We start from the raw sequence: 23,381 nt of genomic DNA, 5'->3' as shown, positions 1-23,381 counted from the left end.
TCTGTCTGGAATTTGGCTTTAAGCTAAAAAACCTGTCTGTCTGGCAGGCATGATAGCTCTTCTTCACACTGAGAACCTCCGTGTCAGTGAATTTTATTATGTGGTTGGTCTCTCTCAGCACAAGCTCCTCCATGCGAATTTCTCCATGTGAACCAACTTGCAATATCATATATGTTCATTAATCCTGGTATTGATCGGTCATCCAGTCATTCTAACATAGACTTTACCACATGTACATGGTGTGTGGGACATTCCCAACATTGGTAGAGGACCTCACTCATCCTTTGCCAATCTGAGACACTGTTTGAACTTCTTGGTCAGTTTGTAATTAGCTTTTATGCCGTGTTTGTGCAATATATGGCCGATATGGGGATGTATGGTACTGAGGCTATACCTGACGTTTCATCTTCCAATGTGTCACTTCACCCTGTGTTAGGTTCATGACACTTCTTACGCAATTGATGGAGTATCCATTCCTCCTCATAACGCATTCCAGGTGTTGTATCTCCCATCTGAGATGCTGAGGCCTACGTATTTGTCTTTTGGACATGCACACAATCTAAAATGTAAATTTAAACTTCATTTCACAGTTAATTGTAACATTTCAAATATAATAATAACAGTGTTAATTAAAACTGTCCTACTGTTTTTTATGACTGCAGTCCAATTGGTAAAAAGATATTGGTACCCAAAAACGTGCTTCTGTGCATTTCTGTTTGTTGAATACCATGTGTTACATGACAAGTGCCAATCAAAATTAGAGCAGGGCTAATGTTTGTTGTCGTATCACTATGTAGTCCATGACAAAACATTTGCTCCTGTATTGCACGGTGACTAACAATGTAAATGTTTGTGGTTCATGAAGTTTTCCAGGCACGATGAATATTCCATGAAGTTTTGGGTTTGCACCTTCCCATCTTCGGTGAGTGTTTTATACTGGAGATTGCTGATGCATGTTGCTAAGTTCATAACAGGTATTGGAATGGAGGCACATGCACATATATTACTAATGTATTCAATATGGCTGCCAGTGTCAAAGTGCAACATGTTTCTCTGCGGAAAAGAGTTAATTTTGCCGTTAAAAAGGAGGCTTATGCAAATTGTAAAGACGAAATTACGAAGTTAAATGAATGTGTGTCCAGCTTACAATTTATAGTAAGTGCTCTGAAAGTGGATATCTCGAATTTTCAGCTTGGAAAAAGTGAGCCGAGTACTCGACAAGTTCCACAAAGTATCATGCCTGCTAGCGAAAAGTGGATTAAAGTCACTTACAAAAACAGTATGCAAAAACTGCAAAATCATGTAAACGGTGAAAGGGTGAAAGTACCAGTGACACAATCTTTGTGCATGAGAACCTTTTTGAAGTGCTCTCAACTGTAGACTGTGATATCTCAGCAAGCTACATTGAACCACATGGAAAGAGAAAGGACATCAGAAACAAAGTCAAGAACAACAGAGTCACTTTCAACCACAATCAACCCCCCAGGGGATCCACAACTCTTTTGTGGCTACGTGCGTAGCGAGCACGGGACCCCGAACTAATGTGGCCTTCCTTCCTTTCCGGGCTGCATACCTTCCCTTTCCGCATCCTTCCCCATCCCCCATCTTCGCCCCCCCCCCCCCTCACCTCTGACTCTTTCCTTCCCTTTCTCCCCCTCTGGGAGTATGGTTTGTGCCTACGTCCGGAGACGGACACTTGTACATGTACCGCATTCTTCGCCTTCCTTGCTTGTATGTCTTCATCCTTCCTTTGTCCTTCTCTTTTCCTTACCTCTTCTCTTTACCCTTTTCTCTGCTGCGGCGTTTGAGACCTCTCTTCTTTCCTTTCCCTTTCTCTTTCTTCCTCCCTGTGCGTGTGTGAAGGCTGACCCACGCACTTCCATGCGTAGCCGGTGACGGGGTAACGCGTAATTCCCCGCCCTGGGTAGACAGGTAGGACACGTACGTACCCCCTGGTAACGGCCAGGCCCAGGGAGGGGTGATTACCCGAGCTGATACCTTCCGAAAGTGCCGATTGGTCCCTCCGTCCGCTTGTCGGGAGGTGTGACCTGAGGTGTGAACTATCACCTAAGGCGGGAGTGCCCTCAGGGAGGGCCCCCACAAGGGAGGAGCGCGCTATCGGAGACGCCGGTAATCATGGGGGATTCTTCCGCAATGGTTTCCTCACCTTCCACTATGTCTGCTCACAAACGTAAGTTCACTGAGTCTCAGCCACAGTCAGTTCTTCCATCGTTGCCACAGTTCCTTGTTGTTTCTCGGTCTGACGAAGGTCACGTCTTCTCCACTGTCAACCCTTTCATTATTCAGAAAGGTATCAACGCAATTGCAGGTCCTGTAAAGTCTTGTTCCAGATTACAGAATGGCACCCTATTGTTAGAAACAGTCAGTGACCCTCCAGGCACAAAAATTGCTGCGTACCTCACTACTACACACCTTCCCTGTCCGGGGGGAACCGCACCGTACTTTAAATTCCTCACGCGGAGTCGTTTATACACGCTCCCTCGATGGATTGTCTGACGAAGAAATTCAGCACTACCTGTCTGACCAGGGCGTAACGGCTGTTCATAGGGTTATGAAAAGGGTTGACACGAACATCATTCCAACCCGCACTGTCTTCTTGACATTTGACAAAGTTCAACTCCCATCGAAAATCAAAGGAGGCTATGAGATAATTTCCGTTCGCCCTTACGTCCCAAACCCTACGCGTCGCTATCGGTGTCAGTGGTTCAATCACACCAGCCAGTCCTGTTCCAATCCGGCCAGTTACGTGTGGCAAGGATGCCCATGAGGGTGCTTGTCCACCTCCATCCCCTCGCTGCATCAACTGTATGGGTGACCACACTGCTTCCTCTCGAGATTGTCCCGTTTTTAAGGACGAAAAGCTCATCCAGGAAATTAGAGTAAAGGAAAAGGTGTCGACCTTTGCTGCTCGAAAATTATTCGCCAGTCAACAGCCCACTGTGCCTCAGAAAGGAAAATACAGCACTGTCCTTGCTTCTCCTCGGCCAACAAAGGAGGCGGCCACGCAGACTTGCGACCTCACCTTTAGTGCCACGGTCGTCAGATCAGCCAGCGCAAAGATCACCCGTTCAACCTCACCACTTTCGCCTGCCCACTCTCTGGCTCACCCTTCATCGAGTTCTGCTAAATCTCGAGCCCAAAAGTCAGACACCAAGACTTCGAAAAAAGAGCATACTCGTGAAGAGTTTTTACGTACGGCAACTTCCCAACCATCTGTTCCTCCTTCCTCTAAACATCATACTTCCAAGAAGGCTACAAAGAAACCCAGTTCCTCTCCTTCTCCGCCAAGGTGTGTCCCATCTACAGCACCACCTGGCGGAAATCGCCCTCGGCCGTCTTCTGTGTCGCCGAGGCGCACTGCTGGCGGCCGATCAACCGGCTGATCGCTGGTGGCAGGAGCTGCTCCTGAACAACCTATGGATCAGGATCTTCTGCCTTCGGCTGAATGCCATTCCATGCTGTCGGTCGCAAGCTCAGAGCAGTCGTTGAGTTGACAGCGACCTTGGTCACATTCCTCCATTTTCTGTTCACCCTATGCCCATTATCCACTGGAATATCCGCGGTATTCGAGTCAATCGGGATGAATTGTCGATCCTCTTACGATCCTACTCGCCAGTCATCTTCTGTCTTCAGGAAACAAAGCTGTGTCCCCATGACCGCTTTGTTCTCCCTCATTTTCAGTCCGTCCGATATGATCTCCCCTCTGTTGAAGGCACTCCATCGCATGGAGGACTCATGATTCTTCTCCATGAAACTCTCCATTATCACCCAATCCATTTAAACACTTCCTTCCAAGCTGTCGCCGTCCGTCTTTCCCTTTCCGGATACACGTTCTCTCTTTGTACTGTATACATTGCATCGTCCACACCAATGGCACGAGCTGATCTCCTTCATCTTCTTGGTCAGCTTCCACCCCCATATTTGCTGGTTGGGGACTTCAATGCCCACCACCCGCTTTGGGGATCTCCACATCCTTGTCCACGTGGCTCAATATTGCTACACGTCTTCCACCAAGCAGATCTAGTTTGCCTCAACACAGGGGTCCCTACATTTTTGTCTGCCTCCACGACAAATTTATCTCATTTGGACCTTGCGGTCGGTACTGTTCCGCTAGCTCGGCGCTTCGAATGGTTCGCCCTTGATGATACACACTCGAGTGACCACTTTCCATGTGTCCTTAGACTGCAGCCTCAACTGCCCTACATGCGCCCGCGACGCTGGAAGTTTGCCCAAGCCGATTGGACACTTTTTTCGTCTCTAGCGACATTCGATGACCGTCACTTTCCCAGCGTCGACGATGAGGTCACACATATTACCGACGTTATTCTTACAGCTGCGGAACATTCAATACCACACACCTCCGAATTGCCCCGGCGCCCCCCAGTTCCTTGGTGGAACGAGGCATGCCGTGATGCAATACGTGAGCGGCGACGTGCTCTCCGCGTTTTCCGCCACCATCCTACTTTGGCCAACTGTATCCGCTATAAGCAGTTCCGAGCCCGATGCCGTCGTGTCATCCGCGATAGCAAGAAGGCAAGCTGGAAATTCTTTATTAGCTCATTTAACACCTTCACTCCCTCCTCGGAAGTTTGGAGTTGGCTTCGACGGTTCTCAGGCGCGCCTAGTTTCTCCTCGGTCTCTGGGCTCACTGTCGCGCATGACACATTAGTGGATCCCGTCGCAATTTCTAACTCATTGGGTCAGCACTTTGCTGAGATTTCGAGCTCTTCAAATTACCCACCAGCGTTTCTCCCAAAGAAACGTGCAGCGGAAGTGCGACCTCTTGCTTTCTCCTCTCAAAATCGCGAAAGCTACAATACTGTTTTCTCCTTGCGGGAACTCCAACATGCACTCTCTTCTTCTCGCTCCTCCGCCCCAGGACCGGATGGTATCCACGTCCAAATGTTGCTGCATTTATCAACCCATAGTCTGCGTTACCTCCTTCGCCTTTTAATCGAATTTGGACCGACAGTACTTTTCCCAGACGATGGCGGGGAGCTATCGTCGTTCCTGTTCCGAAACCTGGAAAGGACAAACATCTCCCCTCTAGCTATCGCCCCATTTCTCTCACGAGTAGTGTCTGTAAGGTTTTGGAGCGTATGGTGAATTACCGTTTAGCGTGGTGGCTGGAATCCTGCAGTCTTTTAACACCTGCCCAATGCGGATTCCAAAAGCATCGTTCTGCAGTTGACCATCTTGTTGCTCTCTCCACTTATATCATGAACAATTTTCTCCGGAAGTGCCAAACAGTAGCAATATTTTTTGATCTGGAGAGAGCATACGATACCTGTTGGAGGACAGGCATCCTCCGCACACTGTTCTCTTGGGGCTTTCGAGGTCGGCTGCCCCTTTTTCTTCGCGAATTTATGGCAGAGCACACATTTAGGGTGCGGGTGAACACTACTCTCTCCCGTACTTTCTCCCAAGAAAACGGGGTACCCCAGGGCTCCGTGCTGAGTGTTGTACTGTTTGCCATTGCCATCAATCCAATTATGGATTGTCTCCTTCCTGATGTCTCGGGCTCCCTCTTTGTGGACGATTTTGCGATCTACTACAGCTCTCAACGGACCAGCCTTCTTGAACAACGTCTTCAAGGGTGTCTCGATCGCCTCCACTCTTGGAGCATCGAAACCGGCTTCCGTTTTTCTCCCAGTAAGACCGTTTGTGTTAATTTTTGGCGACGTAAGGAGTTTCTTCCACCCTCCTTACATCTAGGTCCTGTCAACCTTCCGTTTTCAGACGTCACTAAATTCTTGGGTCTTATGTCAGACAGAAAACTGTGCTGGTCCACCCACGTTTCGTATCTTTCGGCTCGCTGTCTGCAATCCCTCAACACCCTCCGCGTCCTGAATGGTACCTCCTGGGGAGTGGACCGAGTGGTCCTTCTCCGCCTCTATCGCGCCTTAGTGCGCTCGAAATTGGACTATGGAAGCATAGTGTACTCCTCTGCTCGGCCGTCTATTCTTCGGCGTCTCGACTCTATCCACCACCGTGGATTGCGTTTAGTGTCTGGAGCTTTTTACACCAGCCCTGTGGAAAGCCTTTATGCTGAGACTGCTGAACCTCCGCTGTCCAATCGGCGAGCAGTCCTTCTGAGTCGTTATGCTAGCCATCTGTCTTCCATGCCTGCTAATCCAGCCCATGACATTTTTTTCGACGCCTCCTTTGATGTAGGGTATGCAGGCCGCCCCTCCTCCCTACTACCACCGGGAGTCCGCTTCCGTCAACTGCTCCATTCTCTTTCCTTCCGCTTTCCTAAAACCTTCTTGACAACTTGGGGTACAGCACCGCCTTGGCTCTGTCCCCAGATCTGCCTGCTCCGTGACCTTTGTCGATTTCCCAAGGATGGTACCCCTTCACTTATTTATCGTCGGGCATTTGCTGCTCCATGTGCACAAATGACGGACGCCACATTTATTTACACCGACGGCTCGAAAACATCGTTAGGTGTAGGGAGTGCCTATATTGTTGGCAACACCCCAAATCACTTTCGGCTTCCCGACCAGTGTTCGGTTTATACTGCGGACCTTTACGCTGTTCTCCAGGCTGTCCACTACATCTGCCGCCATCAGCGGATACAGTACGTTATCTGCTCAGATTCTCTCAGCTCTCTCCTCAGTCTCCAAGCTCTTTATCCTGTGCACCCTCTGGTCCACCGGATTCAGGACTGTCTGCGCTTGCTCCACCTGGGGGGCGTCTCGGTGGCATTCCTCTGGCTCCCAGGACACGTTGGTATCTGTGGAAATGAGGCGGCCGATATTGCAGCCAAGGCTGCAGTCTCTCTTCCTCGGCCAGCTATTCAATCGATTCCCTTCGCCGATCTACGGAGCGTTCTATGTCGACGTGTTGTTCATTTACGGCACACGCATTGGTCGACACTTACCCATAATAAATTGTGGAACAGGAAAGCTCTTCCTTGTGCTTGAACCTCTTCCTCCCGAACACGTCGTCGGGAGGAGGTAATTTTAACTAGACTCCGGATAGGGCACTGTCTTTTTAGCCATCGACATCTTTTAAGCGGCGATCCTCCCCCACTCTGTCCCCACTGCTCTCAGCTGTGGACGGTAAGACACCTTTTAATTGAGTGCCCCTATTTTAATCCGTTATGCTCCCGTCTACAGCTTTCGCCTGATATATTGTCGATTTTAGCAGATGACACGCACTCAGCCGACCGCGTTCTCAAGTTTATTAGTGCCAGTGAAATGACATCAGTCATTTGAAGCTTTTTTTGGGGACAACCAACCCCTTTCTGTAGTGGATTTTTAAGCCTTCCTTCTGCTTTTAGTTTCTCCAATTTTATGACTTTTGTTCCCATTGCTGCTGGTTTTCAATTTCAGCTTTTTACTGTTTCCTAAGTCACGGACTGGGCGCTAATGACCATAGAAGTTTTGCGCCCAAAAAAAAAAAAAAAAAAAAAAAAAAAGACCACACACAATCAAAATCAAGTGTCCCTCAAGTTGGATTATCGACTAATATGAACAAAAAGACAAAACAAACAGTGCCACCATGCAACATCCAAGCACCAGTAGGCCTAAAAACAGTTATCATCAACCAGCAAAAAAGTGTAAAATAAACCTATTTGAAGATAGTCAAGGACGGAACATAGCAGCTGAGTTTCAGTCTAGAAGCAGCTACAAAATAACTAGCATAGTGGAATCAGGTGCAAAATTTCAGGCAGTGACTTCCATGAACCATGACATTAAAACAGCAACAACAAATAATGACTGTTTCATGTTCTTAGTGGGAAAAAATGACGTAGCAAAAAATGAAATGAAAGAGCTAGTGATCTCACTTAAAAGAAGGCTACATGAACTGAGAAGTTCAAACGTAATCGTCTTCTCTGTTCCACATTGACATGACTTGCCAGTCTGGTCGTGTTTTAATAAAGAAGAGCAAAGCACAAATAATCAAATCCTAAATGTATGCACGAGATTGAAAAATGTTGCACTTGTGGACATAAGATGTGTAGGAAGAAGATTCTACACATCCCGTGGCTTACATCTCAACAGACTAGGGAAGGACTTAGTTATAAAATGAATCCAAGAAATAGTGACCAGCAAATTGAATGTGCAGTGTTGTGCTACAGAGACCATCCCCCTCAAATACAAAAATAATGAATACTTGGGAGAATCAACCATGAAATGCCAGATTAGTAAAACAATACATTGGCAGGACAAGAGTGATGTTTTTTTAAGACAATAAAACCTTCCGCCAGCGCAGCACTGGATGCAAGTGTATGTGTTTCATATGTGCCCCAAGCAGACATCAGTCCACATGAGAATGATTTATCACTTTTGCATTATAATGTACAGGGTTTAGGATACAAAATAGATGCTTTTGAATCATTTATCACAGGTCTATCTCCACATGTAGTAATAGTTATAGAACACCAGAAAACAGTGAACGACATTCATGATTACAAATTAGAAGGCTACAACCTAGCTACGTTCTACTGCAGAACACACAGTAAAGATGGTGATGTTGCGATCTACTAAAGAAAATGTAAGTTCACAACTATCACGGAAAAAGTGCTATGGGGGAACAATTTCTGTGTTGACAAAGATTTTGAAATTGCAATTCTTAAAATCACATTTTACCCTGTTCCTGTCTGTCATAGGTGTGTATAAATCCCCCTGTGTAAACTTTGATGTTTTTCTGGAAGTACTTGATGGAGTTTTAAGTAAATTAATGTCAGGCTGTAGAAGTGTAAATCTTGTCGTACAGGGAGATCTGAACATCAGCACTTTATATGATGGTCAGGAAAGCAAATGTTTCACAGATTGTATCCTGTCTTATGGGGGCTAAAGATCTTCTTAGACCAGTACCCACCAGACTAGGTAACACACATAGTAGTTCAATTGATCATGTTATCACAAATTATAACCTCATCATCTCAACAGATATAATGAATGGTCACTTCTCAGATTGTTTAGGCCAGGCACTCATGCTAAAATGTAATAACAAATTCAAACCAAGAAAAATGTATGAGCACAGGCTAATATTATCTGCAAACAACGTTGCTACACTAAGACACATTTTAAGCCAGGAATCATGGGAATCAGTTATGACTACCATTGGGATCAACAATAAATGGAACATGTTCACAGAAATTATGACTGAGCAATTAAATAGAGCCATGCCAGTAAAAAAATTAAATATCCAGAAAAATCATCCTTCAAAATCAAAACCTGTGCCATTAGACTTTAAAACAAAAAAAGATCTGAAAGAAAAAATGGAAAACATGTATATTTTACACAAACTGACTAACTTAGAGTTACATAAAGATCTCTACAAGCAGTACAGATGTAAGTACCACAAAGAAGTCATGAGATTAATAGCAGAAAGAATCAGCCAACAGATGCAAGGTTCAGAAAATGTTTCAAAGATTTGCTGGTCAGTTGTAAATAAAATCAGAAACAATGAAACAGAAACTAAAATTAATAATGTACAATTAACTGTGAATAATGAAGATATCTCTGATCCTCTTCTAGTCAGCAATATTTTTATAATTACTTTATAGATACTGTCAAAGATGATGTTTCTATGAAACAGGATATACAGCACTCATTTGAGACCTGTAACAAACAGAACTGCAGTACACTACCCACAGTAAGCACATGTGACATTCTGCAGCTCACTGATAACCTCGGAAACAAAAAAATCTGCAGTATTTGATGAAATTTCTCCATATCTGCTGAAGAAATGTAAACATGAACTAATAAAATCACTAGTTCATCTAATAAGCTGTGTTCTCGATGACGGTGTATTCCCTGACAAGTTGAAACTATCTGTAGTGAAACCAATACACAAAAAGGGGTAAATAAAGCATGTACAGAACTTTCAGCAGACTTATAGAGAAAATAATGTATTTTTAAAAAATCTTGGAACATACAACGATGCTAACATATTAAGTGATTTCCAGCATGGCTTCGGAAGAGGTCAAAGTACCATGTCAGCAGCAGTACTATTTGTCCATAATATACTTGAAAAAAAATGAAAAATCCCAAACAGCAGGAGTATTCCTGAACCTCTCAAGGGCTTTTGATAGAGTACATCGTGATGTGCTCTTATCAAAAACTGCAAAGAGTGATGTCACTGGAAAACTCGTGCAATTAGTAGAAAAATATTTAAAGGGTAGACAACAGTGCACAGAGATTATGTACTCTAATGGAGAAATATTGGAGAGGAGAAGGTCAAGTATGAGAAATATACATTTTGGTGTTCCTCAGGGCTCTATTATGGGTCCAGTCCCATTCATATGCTATGTAAATGATTTCCCAAGCTCTCTCGACAATAAGCAGTTGATCACTATGTATGCAGATGATACATCTGGTGTCTGCTATGCAGACAATGAGCCCAGCCTATTTGAAGAGATACATAACTTTATTGAAAGGGCAAGAGCTCACTTTGAAAGAAAGAACCGAAAAGTAAACATAGAAAAAACTAATATTACTCATTTCAAATCAGGTGGTCCCAATAGACAAAGTACTGTGATTGATGAAATTCTACCAAAATCCTGTACAGATCGTAAATTCTTGGGTTTATGCAACAATGATCGACTTTCATGGAAGCAGCAAGCTGATTAAGTCTATATATATATATATATATATATAATGGAAGGAAACATTCCACGTGGGAAAAATTATATATAAAAACAAAGATGAGGTGACTTACCGAACAAAAGCGCTGGCAGGTCGATAGACACACAAACAAACACAAACATACACACAAAATTCAAGCTTTCGCAACAAACTGTTGCCTCATCAGGAAAGAGGGAAGGAGAGGGGAAGACGAAAGGAAGTGGGTTTTAAGGGAGAGGGTAAGGAGTCATTCCAATCCCGGTAGCGGAAAGACTTACCTTAGGGGGAAAAAAGGACATGTCCTTTTTTCCCCCTAAGGTAAGTCTTTCCACTCCCGGGATTGGAATGACTCCAAACCCTCTCCCTTAAAACCCACTTCCTTTCGTCTTCCCCTCTCCTTCCCTCTTTCCTGATGAGGCAACAGTTTGTTGCGAAAGCTTGAATTTTGTGTGTATGTTTGTGTTTGTTTGTGTGTCTATCGACCTGCCAGCGCTTTTGTTCGGTAAGTCACCTCATCTTTGTTTTTTATATATATATATATATATATAAACACCAGTCTGTATGTATTAAGAATATTATCACCATATCTTAATTCTGAAACCCTAAGGACTGTATATTATGGATTAGTGCATCCTTTCTTGTCTTATGGAATAGTACTGTGGGGTGGGACATGCCAAACTAATAGGAAAAGAGTTTTCATACTGCAGAAATGAGCCTTGAAGATCATAGCAAAAGTAAAACCAGGAACTTCTTGCAAACCCCTATTCATTAGACGCAATACTCTCACGGTTTATGCCATGTATATACTAGAAACTATAATGCTAGTGAAAGAAGACACTAAGATCACAAAAAGAAACATGGATATCCACAACCCTGAAACAAGGAATAGAAAAGGTTTTCGTATGGTTAACAGAAGATTAACATTAACAGCGAAAAGCACCTATGTCAAAGGAGCTGTTTTTAATAACTTGTTACCAAATGAAGTTAAGATAGTGACAGGAGATACTTTTAAAAAGCGAGTCAAGCAATGGCTTATCCAAAAATGCCTTTATAACTTGAATTTATCATGAATTAACATGTAATAAGAAATAGTGTAAACAAAAAAATTTTAATTGTAAAAACTTTATTCTAAGTTGAAAATGGACATGCATGTAAAATTACATGTTATGAGCAATAAATTGAATTGAATTGAACTGGATGAATTCCCTCTGTCACATTTAACACACTCTTTAAATATTACTGTGTCTGTGGTGCACAGAGACATGCATAGTAGTGATAGTGCATATAAGCCCACATTTGGAGTACAGGCTTGAAAAGCTGAAATTCAGATGTCAAATTAATGTAATTAATTGTCACTAGACCTGCCATTAGGCAAAATGTTTTCTTTCTGAAGATATTAAAGAAATCACTGGGTGCCACACCTCATCAATTTGAAAGCCATCATAAAATATTGTGCCGCACATATTTCCACAGATTCTTTAATAATTGTATTCCAGAAGGATCTTGTCTGGGCCCAGATTTCTGTGGCCGAATAATCCATACGATGTTCCTGTGTAGATACAGTGCTCGACTTTGGCTGACTTATTGGGCTGTGAAAGGCAGGTGTGATGATCATGTTCACGGCATCTTTCATGTATGATGCATGTGGTCTGACAAAGTAGGCTTTGCCACACTGGCATGGTATTCGTAGACTCTGGCCTTCCACAGTCCTAGTCATACCTCACTGAACTAAGAATAACACAGGTCTTTGTAAGTGGGCAGGAAATTACTTTAACATGATGTTTCTTTATGGTTCTGTCTAATTGCAACAAAGTATTGCCAACATGTCAAAGGAACATTCTGGACTTGAACAGCTATTTCCCCTCTTGATCTTTCGCGTGATCACGTTTCCACTTTAAAGTTCCACTGATGTGATGTGGAGAAAATCCATTATTTTCAAACCCAGATTGTGAGTTTTCCAGCTGCTTTGCAAGGCTGCCTCCATCAGACAACATGTACTTGGTGCACCAATGTTCAAGGAGTCCCCATTAGGTTATGGAGGGTGGTGGCAGCCAGATGCTTTCAAAAAAAGGTCTGTATGAGTTGAGTGGACTTACAGAAAACTGAAGTGATTGGTCTGCTTTCCTGCTGATCAAGATGTCCAGCAGCTCCATACTTATCAGTCATATACAACAGCTTGCTAGTTGAAAAATCCATACCTAAAGACTGGAAAGTTGCATAAGTCACATCGGTACTCAAGAAAGGAAATAGTAATCCGTACAATTACAGACCCCAATGAGTGTTATAAATACTTTAATGTGTTCAAAGATTATGAATTACATCAAATAAAACAGTTTATTGACAAATAACATAGATTCAGAAAATAGTGTTCTTGTGGAACACAAGTAGCTCTTTATTGTCATGAAGTAATGAGTGCTATTGACAGGGGATGTGAAATTGATTCCATATTTTTAGATTTCCAGATGGCTTTTGACACCATTCCTCACAAGCAACTTCTAATCAGATTGCGTGCCTACAGAGCATCATCTCAGTTGTGTGACCTGATTCATGATTTCTTGCTGGAAAGGTCACAATTCATAGTAATTCACAGAAAGTCATCAAGTAAAACAGAAGTAATATCTGACATTGTTCCTCAGGAAAGTGTTACAGGCTCTCTGCTGTTCCTAATCAACATAAACTGTTTAGGAGACAATCTGAACAGCCTTCTTAGATTTTTTCTAGGTGATGCTGTCATCTGCCATCTAGTAAAGTCATCAGATGATTAAAACCAATAGCTAAATGATTTAGGCAAGATACCTGTGTGTGTGTGTGTGTGTGTGTGTGTGTGTGTGTGTGTGTGTGTGTGTGTGTGTGTGTGTGTGTGTAAGTGGCAATTGACTCCAAATAATGAAAAGTGTAAAGTAATCCATATGAGTACTAAAAGGAACAAATCGAAAGTCTGTGAATTCAGCTAAGTACTTACAAGTAAATTAAATTGGAACAATCACATAGATAATGTTGTGAGAAAGGGAACAAAGACTGTGATTTATTGGCAGAATACCTAGAAAAGACTGCCTATGCTTCACTTATACATCCTCTTCTGCAGTTTTGCTGTGCAGTGTGCGATGTGCATCAGATGGGATTGACAGAGGACATCGAAAAAGTTCAAAGAAGGGTGATTATGGAGGACATCGAAAAAATTCAAAGAAGGGCAGCTTGTTTTGTATTATTATGAAGTGGAGGGGGGGGGGGGAGTGACACAGATATGATACATGAATTGGGGTGGCAGTCATTAAAACCAGGGCATTTTTCATTGCAACATTAAATTTTAATCACTAGCTTTCTTCTCCGAATTCATAAATATTCTGTTGGTGCCCATCTACATAGGAAGAAATGATCAGGATAATAAAATAAGAGAAGTCAGAGCTCACACAGAAAGATTTAAGTGTTCAGTTTTTCTGTGCTCTGTTCAAGAATAGAATGTTGAAAAATTGTTTGAAGGTGGTTTGATGAACCCTCTGCCAGGCACTTAATTGTGAATTGCAGATCAATCATTTAGATTTAGATGAGACATAGACACAGCAGACAGCTGCCCTTCTCCACTTCCATCATAAGTTGTGTATTCTTGTGGACTGAATTCAGATGCTGCAAAAATCATGGCAACTCTTCTGTACTATGGAGCCACAATCCAAAAAGTATCACCAGTGTATTGCTAGAGGAAAAAATATTATGTTACAGTAATCTTCCAGGCACTTACAAGGACCTGTGCTGTTCTTGGTTCGTTTAAGGGTATCTGGGATTGCCAGAGGCTGGAGTCTACAGAATGTCATGCCCCTATGCAAAGACTACATCGATCCAACCATAGACACAGAACATGAAGGGTATGTTGAAAACCATCTCCATGCTCACCTTCGCAGCCCAGTAAGTCATACACAGCCAAGAATTGTATCTCCACTGGACATCGTGTGGAGTATTGTACCATGGAAAAGAAATGACTGCAATGAGATCCTTGTGAGATTCATTTAATAAGGACACTGTGGAAATACCTTTGGCAGAAGATCGTACTAATCATGATGGCTGTTTTCAACTGGATAAAGCATGGAGACCCAGTGATTTCTTTAATATCATTTTGCACCTAATGAAATGTCTAGTGACAATTAATTGCATTAATTTGACATCTGAATTTTAGCTCCATTAGCCCACATTCTGACAGAGAAAGTGTATGCAATATCATCATTACGCATGCAGATGTGAATCACAAATGGAGCAATATTTGAAGAATGTGCTAAATCCAATGAGGGCACTTATAAAACAGTAACTTCAGCGCACGCACCCCCACACCTATTTTTGATATAAACTTAGTGATGTGCACCAGCAACTCCACTTCACTTGAAGGTAAGTGAATAGCTGTTAGCCAAAATATCATGGTAAGATGTCAACATCATCCTGAAACTTCATGGAGTGTAAATGTGTACTTGACACTGAAACATGTTTACCACATCTATAATACTAAGCGACTAACCCGGAACCTGGAACAAAATCTGAAACCCAGTATCAGTCACAGGTTGCCTATTAATAGCTTCCAAGGGCAACAGAAATTTGATTTTGAATATTTGCATAATTATTGGCTGAATATAAATAGTTACAATGCCATAATAATTTACTTCTTAGGGGGTTATAACCTTATGTTAACATTTTAACACAGTATGTCAAGTATTGCAGTCAGGAATTAGGAATTGTGTGTTTGTCTTAAGGTGGCATAAGAGACAGCACACAAATACCCAGCCTTTATTCATCTTTTATATGAGAATGAGAGCACTTAGTGATGTCCAGCGAACTTTACACATAATTTCAAACTTTTACAAAACTTTCTCTCTCTGACACCCACCATAACGTGATGAAAGGAAAAAGATTTAATACTGACTACATTTTCACTGTCCATGCAGTAAAATTTCAGCATTAGACATGATGTTCTAGTTTATTACTTCCTTACTACCAACTGTGTTTGTAACACAGTTCACAGACAGTATCCACACAAGAAAGGATTTCCAAGATGGAGGAGAGAAGAAAATTTAAAAACAGGAACACTGAAGATGCAAGAAAGATATACCAAAGATTAAATAATGAACTGCGAAGAGAAACAGAGCAGGCTAGGAAAAAATGGCTAAAAGAGGAATGTGATGCAATTGAAGAACTGGACAGGAAGGGAAGATATGACTTACTATACAACAGAGTAAAGACTATGACATGGGATCAAAACAGAGCAGGAAGTGCTACTATGGAAATTTTGATTAAAGACAAAGAAGTAGTGTACAAAGATCATGATGGTGTCCTCCAGAGAGGGGAAGAATATGTAAAAGAGCTATATGACACAGATTGCATACCAGAAACTCTGGAACTTGAATCACTCAAGAGTGTAAATGATGACGAGAAGGGACCAACCATCGTAATGGAAGAAGTAAAGTCTGCCATAGCTGCAATGAAAAATGGCAAAGCGGTAGGTACAGATACGATACCAGGAGAAATATTAAAATGCTTGAACCAAAATGGAATAAGAGAAATATTGAGGTTATGTAATAAAACATATGACAGTGATGAACGGCCTGAGGACTTTCTGATAATAGGAATGATACCATTAACAAAAAACAAGAAATGAAGAAATACAGTGGGCACAGGACAATCAGCCTCATTTCACATGCAGTCAAAAGTGATGTTAAGAATAATTAATAAGAGACTTGAAATAGTAATGGAAGAGAATCTTGGCGAGGAGCAGTTTGGCTTTAGATGGAATACGGGCGCCAGAGGTGCAATAGGGCTCCTACGAATCTTTGGAGAAAGGTTTATTAAAGAAGGAAGAGACCTATATATGTGTTTCATCGATCTAGAAAAGGCATTTGACAATGTGGTTTGGGACAAGCTGGCGACTGTAATGAGGGAAAAAGAGAGTGGACTGGAAAACCAGAAGACTCGTAAACTCATTATATCTTAATCAAAAAGCCTCAGTTAAAGTGAGAAGAGAAAGTACAAACTGGTTCAGAGTAGGAAAAGGGGTAAGACAAGGATGCTTTTCAACCTCTACTTAGAAAATATGATTGACCAATGCTCATTAGATGACAAAGGAGTAGAAATCGGAGGAAGAAGAATAGGGTGTTTGAGGTTTGCTGATGACATGGTGCTTCTAGCCACAGATGAAAAAGAATTACAGGATTTAGTGGACACCATTGAAGCTATCAGAAAAAAATTATAGACTGAAAATTACCAGGAAGAAAACAAAAGTATTGGCACTAGGCAATAAAGAACTAAAAATTATACTGAATGGAGAAATATTATAACAGGTGCAAAATTTTAAGTATCTTGGAAGCAGGATAGACATCAACTGGAAGTGCACCACAGAAATTAAAACAAGAGTAGCAATGGCAAAAGAGGCATTTTATTTAAAAAAAAAAGGAGAATTTTCTGCAGCAGTCTGGACAGAGAACTCAGGAAGAGACTCATAAAATGTCTTTTATGGAGTGTTCTTCTGTATGGCGCTGAAACATGGACTTAAAGGAAGAAAGACAGAGAAAGGCTAGAGGCTTTTGAGGTGTGGACATGGTGGAGGATGGAAAGAATAAGTTGGATGGGCAAAGTAACAAATTAAGAGGTACTGAGAAGAGTGGGAGAGAAAAGACAGTTACTAGATGCAATAAAAAGAAGAAAAAGAAATTGGATTGGGCATATATTAAGAAAGAATGACAGACTGATAAAAACAGTTTGAGAAGGTTATGTAGAAGGGAAAGGGAAGTGGTGAAGGAAGAGATTTCAGATACTGGATGACGTGATGGACAGCACAACGTACAGCAGCTTTAAGAGGGAAGCAATGGATCCCAGAAAATGGAGAGGCAAAGGACATGCAGAAAACTGATGATGATGATGATGATGGTGATCTACATATACCACTGAATGTACTTGCAAAACATTATCATTGTCTGACACATAATTCAGGAGATATATGTCGTAGACATTTAGATGCATGTAAAACTAGCGTCTGCTAAGAATGGCATCCAGTAAAATTGCAGCATCAAATGTGTGTTTTGATTCACTAGTTCTTTAAAACTAGTTTTATTCACAACACTCTTTTCAGACAGTATCTACATATATCACTGAATGTTCCTGCAAACTTATATTGTTTGATGACACATAGTTCAGGAGATAAGGCGTCATAAACATTGAGATGTGCAAAATACTGGCTGTTGCTTAAAATGGGCCACAAAGTACCCAGACTACATTCACACAATGTTTTATAATGAGAGCACCAGCAGCTTCCAAAAAACTTTGCACATAATTTCAAACCTTTTTTAAACTTTTACCCACTTAATGTCATATAATTAATGTATTAACTCATTTGTAAGGTAATCAGATGTTTGAACCTGTTTTATAGATGGGAGTTTGATTCTTTAAAGCATCAGGGATGTACTAGTTGATATTATAAGTTCATGTTTCAGTCTGAGAGTTTTGAAATCCATTTTCTTGTATAAATAACACAAAAAAATTATTTATTATTTTACTGTGCCTGGATGGTGTAGTTGTCAGTGTGTCTCACTAGTAAGCAGGCAACCTGGTTTCGAATCCTGATCAGGCACAAATTTTCAGCTTGCCTCATTGTTATCAGTCAGTGTCCATTGGCAACTAATATCTTTAATTCCTTTGTGTCTTCATTCATAGTGACTGCAAGTTCAAAATGGTGTTCTTTTGGATATGTCTGACAGAACAGACACCACATATAATATATATTTTTATTTATATAATAATTATCTCATAGTGATATAGGAATTGTCATGGTAATACAATAAAAATCGATAGCTCAAAATATAAGAGATACATAGAATACACAAGTGTGCTCTATAAGGGTAGGACAGATGGTTAACCATGATATTCATGAAGGAACCATCCTGGAATTTGCCTGAAGTGATTTACGAAAGCCACAGAAAACCCAGATCAAGATGGCTGGACAGACCATACCCACCTCTCGAATATTAGGTTGGTTTCTTAAGAGCAGCACTGCCTTATTTGGTTGGTCCCTATTATATGCTCTTCATCACCGCACACACACAAAGGCCACTGATGATTTGTGGACTATGAAGGTGCTGCTGTGCTCCTTACACTAACTCCAGTCTGTTCAGAAAACTGACTCCAGGGCCACCAATTCATCTGTGCTCCATGGTAGTTTAGTTCCATCTACTGTGATCAAAACAGTGATGACTCTGTGGGCTGCATGAAATGGTCTCTCTCTCTCTCTCTCTCTCTCTCTCTCTCTCTCTCGTGGAATGGAATGTGTGATTCATAGAAAGAACTGAAATTTTTGTAGGAGTCATTGCTTAAGTCCTAATTGAAGATAGTGTTGGTTATCTTCAGTTAATGAGTTGAAAATTTATCTCCTAAAATCTATGAGGAGATGACAGGGAGGCTATATTGTATATGGTGAGGTTTTAGTAATCAGTGTTACTCAGAATTATATGCCTAGACTTCATAATTGCTTTTCTTTTGCCTAACCACCACTAAATAATTTATCTTGAAGCTGTATGTCTTATAAATAATTACTCAACACAGTGATTTTCTTTAGCCCGAGTATTTGTGCACCATTAACAATCTTAAAAAGACCACTGCAAGATGTAAACGAAACATTAGCTGTGTATACCTTCACTGCGGTTGCACACTAAATATGTATGAAGAATAATATTGATGAAGCAGATACATTTTTAAGCATATTTTATGTTTAGAAGTGTGTGTAGCATGCTAGACTGGATATCCTGTGACCTTAATGATATTGATTTCAGTCATGGGCAAGGCTGCTTCATAAGGAGAGACCTCATTGAAGGTGAAGGTTATTTATGGGTAGAAACACAAACGAATGTATTTGCAACAGTGAAGCTGAAGGCTGAATAATTACAAAATACTCAAAGATAATGTTACATTCACGAAGTTCGGTGCATCAGCTTATGTTATCCCACGTAAAGTACCACAGAAATATCAGGCGATCATGCCCCATAACATTATTAACTGAAAATATTGTGTGTAAATAAATTGAAAGACCTAAAATTGTTTGATCACATCTCTCCTAGCCAAGCACCAAAATCGACCATAACCATGAAATATCTGGGTATTAATCTGGAGTGATGTAAGGTTGAACAAACACCTACAGCTAGCTGTTAGGATGACGTAATCTAAAGATTTGTAGTTGAATCATGTGCTGATACACATTTTATAGAATTTTCTTTTTTAAATTATTTTTTATAGTATTGATGTGTATTTGTAATATATCTTGTGGTGTTTGTATTCATCTTCAAATGCTTATGGAAATTATTTCATTTTTTGTTGTTTCACATGATTATACACCAGACGCATGTGCTTTTGCTGTACCAGCAACAAGAGTACTCATAGACAATTGTTTCTTCAGCAGGAATGAGGACATTCTTAATTGTATGACAGCTAAAATGTATGTGCTTCTCAGACAGGTTATTTGATGCCTTGGCCCTAATTAGTGTACCATATAATTTGCATTACATTAACCAGTAAAAAAGGAATATTGTAAGATTCGTAAACAAATATGAGTAAAATAAATGATTATTTTGATGGAATTACTAAAACTGTTCTCATAGAAAACTGTTTCAGGTTAAGATCACAGATCCACTTCCAAAACAACTGTGCATGGATTGTGTCAATAAAGTCAACATGTTTGATGATTTTGCTGAAACATGTGTGGAAGCAGAAGGGAAGTTAATAACAATGATGAAACTAATGCATTTCAGGTAAAATTGTTTCACTTTAGCAACTTGGGAATAGCATATATCCAAAGCTCTTAATTGTAATTGTATACATAAGGTGCATGCTTTTTATTGTGGTTAGTTGAATCTGTTATTTTAAATGTTGTTTGTTTTCTGGCCTTATTTGTTACTGTCCACATAACCTTTTTTTTTGTCATTGTTAAGGAATGTGCCCCCCCCCCCCCGCCCCATGAACCATGGACCTAGCCGTTGGTGGGGAGGCTTGCGTGCCTCAGTGATGCAGATAGCTGTAGCATAGGTGCAACCACAATGGTGGGGTATCTGTTGAGAGGCCAGACAAATGTGTGGTTCCTGAAGAGTGGCAGCAGCCTTATCAGTAGTTGCAGGGGCAACAGTCTGGATGATTGAATGATTTGGCCTTCTAACGCTAACCAAAACGGCCTTGCGGTGCTGGACCTGCGATTGGCTGAAAGCAAGGGGAAACTACAGCCTTAATTTTTCCTGAGGGCATACAGCTTTACTGTATGGTTAAATTATGATGGCGTCCTCATGGGTAAAATATTCCTCAGGTAAAATATTCCCCCATTCTGATCTCTGGACGGGGACTACTCAGGAGGACGTTATTATCAGGAGAAAGAAAACTGGAATTCTACGGGTCGGAGCATGGAATTGTCAGATCCCTTAATCAGGCAGGTATGTTTTAAAATTTAAAAAGGGAAATGGATAGGTTAAAGTTGAATGTAGTGGGATTTAGTGTAGTTCGGTGCAGGAAGTGCAAAATGGCGAAGCAGGGATGGCTGGAGGACAAATGTAAGGATGTAGAGGTGTATATCACTAGGGGTAAGATAGTACTACCTACAGGAAAACTAAAGATACCTTTGGAGAAAAGAGAACCACTTGCATTAATATCAAGAGCTCAGATGGAAACACAGTTCTAAGTAAAGAAGGGGAAGCAGAAAGGTGGAAGGAGTATATAGAGGGTGTATACAAGGGCAAGGTTCTTGAGGACAATATTATGGAAATGGAAGAGGATGTAGATGAAGATGAAATGGGAGATATGATACTGCGTGAAGAGTTTGACAGAGCACTAAAAGACATGAGTCGAAACAAGGCCCCAGGAGTAGACACCATTCCATTAGAACTACTGACACACTTGGGAGAGCCAGTCCTGACAAAACTCTACCATCTGGTGAGCAAAATGTATGAGACAGGCGAAATACCCTCAGACTTCAAGAAGAATATAATAATTCCTATCCCAAAGAAAGCAGGCGTTGACAGATGTGAAAATTACCGAACTGTCAGTTTAGTAATCCACGGCTGCAAAATACTAACATGAATTCTTTACAGATGAATGGAAAAACTGGAAGAAGACGACCTCAGGGAAGATCAGTTTGGATTCTATAGATATGTTGGAACACATGAGGCAATACTGACCCTACGACTTATCTCAGAAAATAGATTAAGGAAAGGCAAGCCTACATTTCTAGCATTTGTAGACTTAGAGAAAGCTTTTGACAATATTAACTGGAATACTCTCTTTCAAACTCTGAAGGTGGCAGGGGTAAAATAAAGAGAGCGAAAGGCTATTTACAATTTGTACAGAAACCAGATGGCAGTTATAAGAGTCGAGGGACATGAAAGGGCTGCAGTGGTTGGGAAGGGAGTGAGACAGAGTTGTAGCCTATCCCCGATGTTATTCAATCTGTATATTGAGCAAGCAGTAAAGGAAACAAAAGAAGAATTCAGAGTAGGAATTAAAATCCATGGAGAAGAAATAAAAACTTCGAGATTCACCAATGACATTGTAATTCTGTCAGAGACAGCAAAGGACCTGAAAGAGCAGCTGAGCGAAATGAACAGTGTCTTGAAAGGAGGATATGAGATGAACGTCATTGTTGTTGTTGTGGTCTTCAGTCCTGAGACTGGTTTGATGCAGCTCTCCATGCTACTCTATCCTGTGCAAGCTTCTTCATCTCCCAGTACCTACTGCAACCTACATCCTTCTGAATCTGCTTGGTGTAGTCATCTCTTGGTCTCCCTCTACGATTTTTACCCTCCACGCTGCCCTCCAGTACTAAATTGGTGATCCCTTGATGCCTCAGAACATGTCCTACCAACTGATCCCTTCTTCTAGTCAAGTTGTGCCACAAACTTCTCTTCTCTCCAATTCTATTCAATACCTCCTCATTAGTTATGTGATCTACCCATCTAATCTTCAGCATTCTTCTGTAGCACCACATTTCAAAAGCTTCTATTCTATTCTTGTCCAAACTAGTTATTGTCCATGTTTCACTTCCATACATGGTTGCACTCCATACAAATACTTTCAGAAACGACTTCCTGACACTTAAATCTATACTCGACGTTAACAAATTTCTCTTCTTCAGAAATTCTTTCCTTGCCATTGCCAGTCAACATTTTATATCCTCTCTACTTCGACCCTCATCAATTATTTTGCTCCCCAAATAGCAAAACTCCTTTATTACTTTAAGTGTCTCATTTCCTAATCTAATACCCTCAGCATCACCCGACTTAATTTGACTACAATCCATTATCCTCATTTTGCTTTTGTTGATGATCATCTTATATCCTCCTTTCAAGACACTATCCATTCCGTTCAACTGCTCTTCCAAGTCCTTTGCTGTCTCTGACCGAAATACAATGTCATCGGCGAACCTCAAACTTTTTATTTCTTGTCCATGAATTTTAATACCTACTCCGAATTTTTCTTTTGTTTCCTTCACTGCTTGCTCAATATACAGATTGAATAACATTGGGGAGAGGCTACAACCCTGTCTCACTCCCTTCCCAACCACTGCTTCCCTTTCATGCTCCTCAACTCTTATAACTGCCATCTGGTTTCTGTACAAATTGTAAATAGCCTTTCGCTCCCTGTATTTTGCCCCTGCCACCTTCCGAATTTGAAAGAGAGTATTCCAGTCAACATTGTCAAAAGCTTTCTCTAAGTCTACAAATGCTAGAAACGTAGGTTTGCCTCTCCTTAATCTAGCTTCTAAGATATGTCATAGGGTCGGTA

The 23,381-nt window shown here is 41.2% G+C and overlaps 1 protein-coding gene across 8 annotated transcripts in view; it reads left to right on the top strand.

Annotated features, from left to right (window-relative positions):
• The window catches only part of LOC126481630 (zinc finger protein 345-like), a 142,908-nt gene that overhangs the window by 96,419 nt on the left and 23,108 nt on the right, over positions 1–23,381 (top strand). For 6 of the 8 annotated variants that reach the window (XM_050105523.1, XM_050105520.1, XM_050105524.1 and 3 more), the window contains one exon: positions 20,232–20,368. In XM_050105523.1, coding sequence (XP_049961480.1) covers positions 20,232–20,368 — 137 coding nt within the window. Of the gene's footprint in view, positions 1–14,837; positions 14,976–20,218; positions 20,369–23,381 lie in introns of those variants that run through there. The other 2 variants (XM_050105526.1, XM_050105527.1) reach the window with 2 other exon arrangements.

This window comes from Schistocerca serialis, chromosome 5, assembly GCF_023864345.2.
Source record: "Schistocerca serialis cubense isolate TAMUIC-IGC-003099 chromosome 5, iqSchSeri2.2, whole genome shotgun sequence".
In the NCBI taxonomy this organism is placed as follows: Eukaryota; Metazoa; Arthropoda; class Insecta; order Orthoptera; family Acrididae; genus Schistocerca; species Schistocerca serialis.
The sequence above is the reverse complement of the archived record's forward strand: the minus strand, read 5'-3'. Positions and strand labels throughout refer to the sequence as shown.